Source organism: Phalacrocorax carbo, chromosome 1 (assembly GCF_963921805.1).
Source record: "Phalacrocorax carbo chromosome 1, bPhaCar2.1, whole genome shotgun sequence".
Classification (NCBI taxonomy): domain Eukaryota; kingdom Metazoa; phylum Chordata; class Aves; order Suliformes; family Phalacrocoracidae; genus Phalacrocorax; species Phalacrocorax carbo.
Window position 1 is genome coordinate 216,268,904 of NC_087513.1, and position 11,093 is coordinate 216,279,996.

The 11,093-nt window shown below is 60.0% G+C and overlaps 1 protein-coding gene across 1 annotated transcript in view; it reads left to right on the forward strand.

Moving 5' to 3' along the window:
* The window catches only part of ARHGEF17 (Rho guanine nucleotide exchange factor 17), a 36,700-nt gene extending 25,641 nt beyond the window's left edge, over positions 1-11,059 (forward strand). Inside the window, exons 3-21 of the mRNA XM_064441553.1 lie at positions 712-894; positions 1,289-1,405; positions 1,722-1,814; positions 2,831-3,007; positions 3,253-3,303; positions 4,017-4,126; positions 4,255-4,340; positions 4,473-4,591; positions 5,056-5,269; positions 5,377-5,450; positions 5,586-5,779; positions 5,868-6,118; positions 6,742-6,988; positions 7,071-7,157; positions 7,264-7,331; positions 7,714-7,862; positions 7,953-8,127; positions 9,383-9,625; positions 10,271-11,059. Of these exons, the coding sequence (XP_064297623.1) occupies positions 712-894; positions 1,289-1,405; positions 1,722-1,814; positions 2,831-3,007; positions 3,253-3,303; positions 4,017-4,126; positions 4,255-4,340; positions 4,473-4,591; positions 5,056-5,269; positions 5,377-5,450; positions 5,586-5,779; positions 5,868-6,118; positions 6,742-6,988; positions 7,071-7,157; positions 7,264-7,331; positions 7,714-7,862; positions 7,953-8,127; positions 9,383-9,625; positions 10,271-10,461 (2,829 nt within the window). The 3' untranslated portion in view covers positions 10,462-11,059. The remainder of the gene's footprint in view (positions 1-711; positions 895-1,288; positions 1,406-1,721; positions 1,815-2,830; positions 3,008-3,252; positions 3,304-4,016; positions 4,127-4,254; positions 4,341-4,472; positions 4,592-5,055; positions 5,270-5,376; positions 5,451-5,585; positions 5,780-5,867; positions 6,119-6,741; positions 6,989-7,070; positions 7,158-7,263; positions 7,332-7,713; positions 7,863-7,952; positions 8,128-9,382; positions 9,626-10,270) is intronic.
* The last annotated feature ends 34 nt before the right edge of the window (positions 11,060-11,093 follow it).

Below are 11,093 nucleotides of genomic sequence, written 5' to 3' on the forward strand. Positions count from 1 at the left end.
GAGGAGGCAAGGCCTGAGAGAACCTTCCTCATCCTGCACCTCTTGCAAATCCGGCTCTCCCGTTCCTGGGGGCACGGCTTCCTTCCGCAGCTCTGCCCCACGGCAGGAGGAAAGGGGTTTCGTAGCAGAGCTGCCCACCCGGCCTTGCAGAGGGCCTGCTCTTGTCCCACTTTTCCTACTGACCCTGAGCATTGCTCGTTGGCCATTGCCCAAGGGATGCTGACGGTGAGGTGGTCCAGGGCTTGACCAGGCGCCTCCACCCTGCTTACTCCAGCCCATCCTGGTCCCAAACACCCTGAATCCCACCGGGAACCCACCGGCTTTTGGACCCCAGGGTCTTACTGCTGTGATTCCCCAGCTGGGTCAGGCTCTGTGGCAGATGGAGGTGACCAAGGCTCATGACAGCAAAGGTTTGGAGCCTCTCAAAGCCGTGGCTGGGGGACAGATGACACCATGCTTTGGGGTTCCTCGTACAGACCTGCCCCACTCCCCACTCTGCCGTGGGGATTCACTGTGCGGGATGGGACACAGCAGGGATGGGGTGCAAAACCTGTTGGGACCTCTGATGGGCCCCACAACCCAATGTTCACTGGGGGAACCCCCTGCTGAAGGATGCCACCGATCCCCATATTTACAGGGGTTGAAAAATTCGTATTGAGGGGGTGGGAAAAGAAATCTTATGGCAACCCCAATGCCATTGCTGCGCCGCAGGGTTACATGAAGCCACTGAAGCAGCCAGAGAACTCGCTGTTGTGCGACCCATCGCTGGTAGACGAGATCTTCGACCAGATCCCCGAGCTGCTGGAGCACCACGAGCAGTTCCTGGAGCAGATCCACGACTGCGTGCAGAACTGGCACGAGAAGCAGAAAGTGGGCGACCTCCTCGTGCAGTCGGTAGGTCCTTGCGGGGTGGATTTCCCCCGGGGAACCCAGGCGTGCCCGCTCTCGGGCATGGCCCCAGCAGGAGTTATTTTGGAGCAGGAGGCAGGGAAGTGATTAAAAGACGGGCCAAACACGCCTGAGATGGAGAACAGGAGACAATCTCCAGGCCTGCCGTCTGCTTAGCGTAACGGTGGGGTGTTGCGGCGACCGGCTGGGTCTGCAGCTCGGCGTTTCTGCCTCGGGAGCAGAAATGTCAGGGCTGAAAAATCGAGGGGGGCGGGCGGTGGGTGAGCCCTCCCCGCACCAGCCCAGAGCCAGGATTAACCCTTGGGGCAGCTTCTTCCAAGCTTGCCTGGGAGAGCCATGCTGGACTTATCCTCTTTTCCCCCTCCCCATTCCCTCGCAGTTCTCCAAGGACGTGCTGGTGAACATCTACTCTGCCTACATCGACAACTTCCTCAACGCCAAGGATGCCGTCAGGATCGCTAAGGAAGCCCGGCCGGCATTCATGAAGTTCCTGGAGGTGGGTCCTGGTTCCTCTCCCCATAGATGCTGGTCAAGGTCCAGAGCCACCTGCGAGGCTGCTGGTGGGCTGGGATGGGGGTTAATGGGAGTAAACTGGTAATCTATGGTCAGACTGGGATTTTCCCCCCACCCGCTTCTTGGTTTTTTTGCGAAGAGGCCAGGTAGGGATGAACCGGAGTCACCCCGGATGGTGTAAAAGGGAGTCACGCTGCCCCCATGTGGGTGCTGCTCCAGGTCCTGAGCTGGTAGCATGCCAGGTCCCTGCTGTGTCCTGCCTAACGGGCCCGTTGTTGTCTCCCACTGGTGTTTTGCAGCAAAGCATGCGGGAAAACAAGGAGAAGCAGGCTCTGTCCGACCTGATGATCAAGCCGGTGCAGAGGATCCCACGATACGAGCTGCTGGTGAAGGTGGGTGCAGGCAGGAGGGCGTCTGTGCCGTGCTGGGAGTGGGTGAGACCATGGCTCCTCCTCGCCTCCATGTAATGGGAGCTTTTAGGGGTCCCATGTCTCTCCTGGCCCCTTTTCCCATCCTGTGACACAAAGTTGGTGTCCCTGGGTATGAGCGTGGCTCAGCCCTCCTGGGGATGGTCACCCTGAGGACTGTCACCGTGCTGTCCCCCCCGAGCATGTCCCTACGGGTGTGCAGTCCTCTACCTTTCTGCAGGGAGGTTGGACATTGCAGCACAATTTTGGGACCAGTCACCCTGACACCCCATCTGTGCCTCAGTTTCCCCATACCAGGATCTCTCTCCCTGGCACTGAGTCTGGTGGGGATGTGCTTCTGTAGAATCACAGAAGGGTTTGGGTTGGAAGGGACCTTCAGATGTCATCTACATAGAATCGTGGAATCATAGAATCACAGAATCATTAAGGTTGGAAAAGAACCTCCCGGGTCATCAAGTCCAACCCCCAACCCAACCCCCCAGGCCTCCTAAACCATGGCCCCAAGTCCCACGGCTACACGGTGACTCCCCCACCTCTCTGGGCAGCCTGTGCCAGGGCCTGACCCCTCTGGCAGGGAAGGCATTTTCCCTCACATCCAACCTAAACCTCCCCTGACGCAGCCTGAGGCCGTTTCCTCTCGTCCTGTCACTGGTGACTTGGGAGACATCTTCCACTAGGTCAAATTGCTCAAAGCCCCATCCAACCTCACCTTGAATAGTTCCAGTGATGAATTTCAGGTGTCTGTGCAAGGTGATGATGTGCTCTCAGGAGCTGGTGGCCTCTTTAGAGGTGGCAAAGACCAGGCTGGTGGTAGCCAAAGCTCAAGGCTTCATTTCGTTGCAAAACCTTTCCCACATGGGGCTGGTTTCCATCCCCAGCAGCCAGAGCAGTGCGGTAGGCACTTTTGCTTGGGGGTGTCACGGCATCGCTGATGCCCAGGCTTTGCCCGTGGTGACGTCCCAGCTGTGTCCCCATGGTAGGACCTGCTGAAGCACACGCCAGAGGACCACCCCGACCACCCTTTCCTCATCGACGCCCAGCGCAACATCAAGCAAGTGGCCGAGAGGATCAACAAGGGCATGAAGAGCGCGGAGGAGGTGGAGAGGAACGCCCGGATCGTGCAGGAGATCGAGTCCCACATCGAAGGGATGGAGGACGTACGTACAGGGGTCTTACATGGGGTTGGTCTTCTCCCAAAAATGCAACCATTTCTGCTCTTTTTGGGTCACCCCAGGCTGGGTCACTTGTTTTTTCCTCTGGGTTCTGCTCTTGGTGGGCTCCTAGGGGTTTGGGAAAGGGCTGGGGTGCCAGTTCTGAGCTGGGGGGGCCGCAGGGGCAGGGACGAATCCCATGAGGGTCCCCCTCTGGGGCTCCCGGCTCATGAGCCTCCTTGTCCCCACAGCTCCAGGCCCCGCTCCGCAGGTTCCTGCGCCAGGAGATGGTCGTGGAAGTGGTAAGAGCGGGGTGGTCCCTTGTCGCCATCAGGGCCATGGGACCATACACCGATGGGGCAGTGGGAGGCTATGATTGAGGGTCATGGGGTGGCTGCATGCTCATGGGAGGCCACGGGTGGATGGACAGATGGATGGGCAGATGGATGGAGGATGGATGGATGGATGGATGGATGGATGGATGGATGGATGGATGGATGGATGGAAAGAACAGATGGAAGAATGGAAGGATGGATGAAGGGATGGGTAGAAGGCTGGAAGAATGGGTGGATGGATGGAAGGATGGACAGATGGATCATTGACGGATCGATGGGGACAATATAAAATTCCCCAAGTGCATGGGGGAAGATAAGATGGGTTTGGGAGCAGGCAGGAGGCAGGGAGAGCCCACAGCAGCCCCGGGCCAGGGATGGATAGGGAGGCTGGAGGTGGGGACCCTGGGGGTCCTGGTGAGCCCATGCCTGGTGTTCCCATGGCCCTGGTGCTTCCCCACGAGTAGGACCCTGTGGCTTTGCCCACATGGCTGTGTCACCCATGTCCCCTTTCACCATCATGAGGACACGGCTGGTCCCCATGTAGATGGTGGCGTGGGATCCATCCCACCCCCACAGCCTCCCTGTGCCAAGGAAGCATCTGGGGAAACTGAGGCAGGGACCGCTCCCAGCAGCGGCGGGGGCTGGCCATTAACCCCTTGGTGTCTCCCACCACTCCATAGAAGGCGGTGGGTGGGAAGAAGGACCGCTCCTTCTTCCTCTTCACGGACCTGCTGGTGTGCACGACGTTGAAGCGCAAGTCGGGCTCCCTCCGCCGCAGCTCCATGAGCCTGTGAGTAACCACCTGGGGGGCACCCACCATGATTAACCCACGGCGTTAGGGCTGTCCTGCTGGCTGGGCTGCCTTTAGGGTGCTGGGGACATGGGTGGAGCTCAGCCATCCTCCCCCCAACCTCACAGGTACACGGCAGCCAGCGTGATCGACACCGCCAGCAAGTACAAACTGCTTTGGAAGCTGCCGCTGGAGGATGTGGACATCGTCAAAGGTCAGTCATTGCCTGCTAGAGTGTCCCATCCCCCCCCCCCCAAACCCACCACTTACCCCTGGCTGGCAGGGAGGTTTCCCTGCATGGTGCTGGGGAGGAAGGGGTTAACACCACGCATGTGTCCCCACACAGGTGCCTCACAAGCCACCAACCGGGAGAGCATCCAGAAAAGCATCTGCCGCCTGGATGAAGACCTCAACACTTTGGGGCAAGTTAGCAAGCTGTCGGAGACCCTCAGCTTCCCCCACCAGGTACAGGGGTGGTGGCCCCGGTGCTGTCCCCTGGCTGGACACGTTCCCTGTGGGACCAGCCAGGATGTCCTCGGCAGGAGGGAGGGCCTGTAGAAGGGCTGGTGGCTGTGAGTGTCCTCAAAGGGCCCAGATGCCACCAGCCCTAAAGCCACAAGAGTGTTGGGACAGCTTCTGAAGGATGCTTGGGGATGCACAGGGTTGGTGTCACATGGTGGCCCTGGTGCTGTCCTCAGGCCACACACCTTCCCCAGGGGACCAACTGGGATGTCCTTGGTGGGACTGAGAGCCTGTGGAAGGGCTGGTGGCCGTGAGTGTGCTTTAAGGACCCAGATGCCACCAGCCCCAAAGACACAACGGGGTTGGGGCAGCTTCTGAAGGACGCTTGGGGATGGTTGGGGGCGTTATCGGGCATGTGGCTGGTGGTCGGCCATCCCCGAGAGCTGAAGCCCTGTCCCTGTCCCCAGAGCCTGGACGACGTGATCAAGGACTTGATGGCTGCCATCCACCGGGAGCTGGCAGAGAAGCAATCCCTGTCCTTCAGCATGGCCTTCCCCCCCAACAAGGTGGAGCTCAGCACCACCAAAGCTGATGGCACCGAGTCCTTCATCTTTGAGTTCCCCAACCCCGACGCCCGGCTCAGCTTTGAGCAAGCCTTTGAGGATGCCAAGAAGAAGCTGGGTAACACCAGGGACTGGGGAGGTGGACACAGTGGTGGGCATCACACCCCTGCTTTGGTAGACCCCTTTTCTCCATCACTTCTTCATCCTCCAATTTGATTTTTCCAGCTTCCAGCAAAAACTGCCTGGACCCGGAGTTCCTCAAGGCCATCCCCATCATGAAGACACGGAGCGGGATGCAGGTACTTGGTGGCTGGGTTCAAGCATCCCGTGGGAGCCGTGGCCTTCTCCATCCTGGTGGGCTTGCCACCAGATGCCGAGGTCTCCTGCGTCGCTCCCAAATGACCCAGCTTATCCCATCTTTTGCTCCCTTGCAGTTTTCTTGTGCTTCTCCCAGCCACGGCAGCCCAGAAAGCTCCCACGAGGTTTGGGTCTGCAACAGCGATGGTTACGTGGGGCAGGTTTGTTTGCTCAGCATCCGTAAGGAGCCCACGGTGGAGGCGTGCATCGCCGTCTGCTCCGCCAGGATCCTCTGCATCGCCTCCGTGCCCGGTCTCAAGCGGGTGTATAGGTAGGACATTCCCACCGGCACCGCGGAGCCGGCGGGCACGGGGCGATGCTGGAGCTGCTTCTTTCCCCCCCTCCCCTCGTCGCGGCAGGGAGCGTGCCGAGCCGGTGGGCAGCCCCTCCTCGGAGCCGATGCCGGCGCAGCCGGAGGATGCGGGGCCGCAGCCGTGCCTGCACATCTCCATCTCGGGTTCGTCGCTGGAGCTCTCGGAGCCGGTCGACGGCAGCAACAGGGAGCTGGTGCCCTTCGATAGCGATGACACGGATGACGAGTCCTCGCCCAGTCCCTCAGGAACGCTGCAGAGCCAAGCCAGCCACTCCACCATCTCCTCCAGCTTTGGCAGTGAGTTCCTGCTTAGCAAAAACCCACTTCTTTGCCCCAAAATCATAGAATCACAGAAAGGTTTGGGTCAGAAGGGACCTGTAAAGGTCATCTAGTCCAACTCGCTGCCATGAGCAGGGACATCTTCAGCTCCACCAGGTCGCTCAGAGCCCCGTCCAGCCTCACCTGGGATGTGCCCAGGGATGGGGCATCGACCACCTCTCGGGGCAGCCTGGGCCAGTGTCTCACCACCCTCAGCGTAAAACATTTCTTATATCCAGTCTGAATCTACCTTTTTTAATATTAAAACCATCACCCCTTGGCCTGTTGCTACAGGCCCTACTAAAATGATGGGCAGCTCCATCATTTTGGCCGCTCTGCCTTGCGTTCCTCAGGAAATTCCACAGCTGGAGGCTTTTAGGCCAAGGAAATCCCGGGAAAAGAGATATTAGGGGTCATCAGCCCAGCCCCACGGTGGTGGGATAGGGCTGGTGGCTTTGGATAGAACCTGGTGGGTTGGGACTCATCGTCCTTATGTCCTTCCCCAGGCTTGACATCGCAAGGGGGCCCATGGTCTCTTCCCAGTCACTTTAGTGGGTGTCAGGTGGTCCTGGTCTGACCCATTCCTTCCTCCTCCTCTGCAGATGAAGAGATCCCAAGCTGCAAGGAAGCAACAGCAGAGACGACAAGCTCGGAGGAAGAGCAAGAACCTGGCTTCATGCCCATCACCGGCACCTACGGCCAAAACCGGCGTGGCGAGAGCCCCACGGACGGGCGAGCCCTGCGCCGCTCCAGCCGCGGCTCCTTCACCCGGGGCAGCCTCGAGGACCTCCTCAGCCTTGACCCTGAAGCCCATCAGAGCTCCATGTGGTTGGGCACCGAGGATGGCTGGTACGTCCCCAGGATGGGGGGCGGAACACGTGGGGTGGACCCCGAACCCGGGTGAGCCTCAAGCTTTGCCCTTCTCCCGCAGCATCCATGTGTACCAGTCCTCGGACAACATCCGTAACAGGAAGAACAGCATGAAGATGCAACATGCTGCTGCCGTCATGTGCATCTTGTAAGCGGGGAAGAAGATTTTCGGCTCCGGGATGTCCACAGTGAGGTGGTTTGGGGTGGCTGAGTGGGGCTCTCGACTGGTTGTCCAAGGGTTTTTCTTCCCACAGGTACCTGGATAACCAGGTTTTCGTGTCGTTGGCCAACGGGGAGCTCGTTGCGTACCAGCGGGAGGCAGGTGAGGCTGGATCGGGGCCATCAAAGGGCACTGGGGGGGAGTTAAACACAGCCCCAAAGCAGTAGCTGTTGGGTGGGTGCTTGGGCAGCCCCCCAGGGAGGGATGCTCAGGGTGCTGGTGGCTTCCCTGCCTCCATGGGAAGGGAAGGGACATCCCTCAAGCAATGCTGAAGACCCCGAAATCAGAGCCAGGCAGAGGTGTGTGTCCTCCTCCTGATCCCTGCATGCTGCTGGCATCCCCTGGGGACATCAGCTCATGTCCCCTCTAATGGGGGACCTGGACACAGGCATCTCCAGCCACCGCATCCCATCAACTGGGTCAAGATGGGGTTTATTTTGGGGGGATGCTTTAACTACCCATCCCACTCCCACCACCCTCACAGGCCGCTTCTGGGACCCCCAAAACTCCAAGTCCCTGTCCCTGGGCTCGCCGGGGAGCCCCATCACCAAGATGGTGGCGGTGGCGGGGAAGCTCTGGTGCGGCTGCCAAAACCGGGTCATCGTCCTCAACACCACCACGTTGGCGCAAGAGGTACCGCGGGCGATGGTGGGAGGTCGGGGGGGACGGCGACGGGCATCGGTGGCATCATCGGTGGCATCGCTGTGGCTCTGTCACCCTCAGCACACGCTCCAGGTGGGACAAGACGGCGGGCGCAGCGTCACCTGCATGGTGAGCGCGGGGACCGGCGTGTGGGTCGCGCTGCAGAGCAGTGCCCAGGTCCGGCTTTACCACGCCACCAGCTACGAGCAGTTGGCCGAAGCAGATATCACCCCTCCGGTACACAAGATGCTCGCCGGTAAGTCCTACTGGTGGCAGGTCTCCGGTGAGTGCCCGTGCCCATCGTCTGCCTTGAAAATGTGATGCCCCACAGCATCCAGTGCTGGGAAATTTAATAGCTCCTGCACCCTGATGAGCTTTGGGGAAGGAAACCCGACTTGTCACACTCATGGCATTCGTCCACGGTGCTACGCAGCTGCATAATCCCATGGGGAATTAGGGCAGCCCTTGGGCAGATGGATAATCCCATGCAGAAACAGGGCGTCCCTCTAGGCATCAGCATAATCCCACGTGGTAATAGGGAATCCTCTGGGTGGCTTCATAATCCCACACGCAGGAATAGGGCATCCCCTGGGCAGCTGCATAATCCCATGCAGAAATCAGGCAGCCCCATGGCAGCTGCATAATCCCACGTGGAAATAAGGCAGCTCCTGGGTGGTGGCATAATCCCGTGCAGGAATATGGCAGCCCCTGAACATCTGCATAATCCCATGGGGTAATAGGGCAACCCCTTGGTGTCTTCATAATCCCATGCAGGAATAGGGTCACCCATGGTCATGTGCGTAGTCCCACACAGGAACTGGGCAGTCTCTGGGCATCTGCATAATCCCACATGGAAATAGGGCAGCCCCTGGGCATGTGCGTAATCCTGCGTAGAAATAGGGCAGCCCTGGGGGCAGCTGTATAATCCCACGGAGTAATAGGACAGCCCCTGAGTGGCTGCATAATCCCACATGGAAAGAGGGCAGGGCAGCTGCATAATCCCAGGTGGGAATAGAGCAGCCCCTGGGCAGCTGCATAATCCCAGGTGGGAATAGAGCAGCCCCTGGGCAGCTGCATAATCCCAGGTGGGAATAGAGCAGCCCCCGGGCAGCTGCATAATCCCACGGTGAAATACAGCAGCCCCTGGGCAGCTGCATAATCCCAGGTGGGAATAGAGCAGCCCCAGGGCATCTGCATAATCCCAGGTGGGAATAGAGCAGCCCCTGGGCAGCTGCATAATCCCACAGTGAAATACAGCAGCCCCTGGGCAGCTGCATAATCCCAGGTGGGAATAGAGCAGCCCCCGGGCAGCTGCATAATCCCACAGTGAAATAGGGCAACCCAATCTGGCAGCTCCCAAGAGTGCCTTATATCAGCTGGGGGGGGGTGGGGTCCCTCCCCCATGTCCCACACCCCCCAGATACCCCTGGGAACGGAGACTGGTGGCATCGGCGGGGTTCACAGCCCCACGGCAGGCAGGGCGGGAGGCTGACAGCTGGGATGCTCGGCAGGCTCGGATGCCATCATCCGGCAGCACAAGGCAGCCTGCCTGCGGATCACGGCTCTCCTGGTGTGCAAGGACTTGCTGTGGATCGGGACCAGCGCCGGCGTGGTGCTGACCCTCTCCGTCTCGGCCAAGGCGGCGCCGGCGTTGATGGGGCTCTCCCAGGGTCACACCGGCCACGTCCGCTTCCTCACCGCCATCGAGCTGCCTGATGGCTTCGACGTCCTCTTCCCATTGCCGAGAGAGACGGGTAGGTGGGGTGATTGGGGGGGGCCCGATCCTGACCCGCTGCGGGGGGGGAGTGGATGGTTTTTATGGGGCTGGGAATGCTGTCCCACTGGTGGATAACCAGGAGTAGCCTTGAAATGTGGTCATCAAGAGTCCCCTGCTCCGTTAAAATCCAGGGAGAAAAATTCGGGGGAAGAGGGGGTAGGGGTGGAAATTGGGTGCTAAACTGTCCCGCCCAGGGCCTGGGGGATCGTTCAAATGACCCCAGATTTCCCTGGGAAACCCAAATTCCTGTGGGGAAAAGCCACCGGAAAGTCATGTGCTGAGTCTCACCGAGCCCGGCTCTGAGGTTGGGGATGGGGAGAAGGTGGTGATGTGGGTGGGAAGGGTAATTTGGGGTGGGAGGGGCTAATATGGGAGGGAGGAGCCAATTCGGGGGTTGGGGGGGCTACTTGGGGATGGGAGGAGTTTTTTGGGAGCCAAGATGTGGCACCTGGGAAAGTGGTGGTGATGTTTGGAGGATGCTAGTGGGCTGGTGGTGGTGGGACGATGTTGGATGATACTGGGAGGATGATGCTGGTGGGAGGATGCTGGGATGCTGATGGGTAAAAGGGGAGCGGCGGGGGGGCGGCGTCTGAGAGCACGCTGGGGGTTCTGCACTTGGCAGGGGCCGAGAAGCCGAGCGAGGCAGAGAAACGAGACCCGTCACGCCCCCGTGCCCCCACCCTCGCCCTCTCCAAACCCAAGATGCTGGTGATTAGTGGCGGGGACGGCTACGAGGATTTCCGCCTGACCAGCAGCAGCGAGACGGTGGGCCGGGATGACAGCACCAACCACCTCCTCCTCTGGAGAGCGTGAACAGCCGCGGCCCCCCCCGGGGCCATCCTGGCAAGGAAGGGGGGTGCTGGCCCCCCTATATGCAGGTGGTGGGGGGAATGACCCCCCTTCCCTGCCACCCCCCACCCCAGCGCCTCTCATCTCCAACCTGGCTGCTCTCCGTGTGCTCGGGGTTGGAGGGGATGAGCCCCGGTCCCCCCGCCGACCACCGCACCGGACAGCGGCGGGGGACACACAAACATCATTTTCGGGGCGCGGAGAAGATGGGGAGGGGGGGTGCATTCGCTTGGGAAGGCGCTAACGAAGGAGGAAAGCATTATCGAGCATCCCTGGGGACCGGCCGGAGGATGCTGTACAGCCAGGAACCTGCCTCGCTCTCCGGTTTTGTGTGTGCCTGCTTTGGGGTTGTTTTTTTTTGGGGGGGGGGTCGCAGCGCTGTCACCCCCCCCTTCCCCCGGGACCCCTGGCCACGCCGCGGGACCACCCCAGGGACAATACGCCCGCGGTGTCCCCCCAGCCCCGGGCCTCCTGCTAACCCGCTCGCTCCATTGCCAGCACCCAGATAGCTCTGTTTGTTTGTTCGTTTGTTTTAAATATATATATATTATATATATATAAACATCCTTATTTATTTTTGGGGGGGTCGGGGTGGG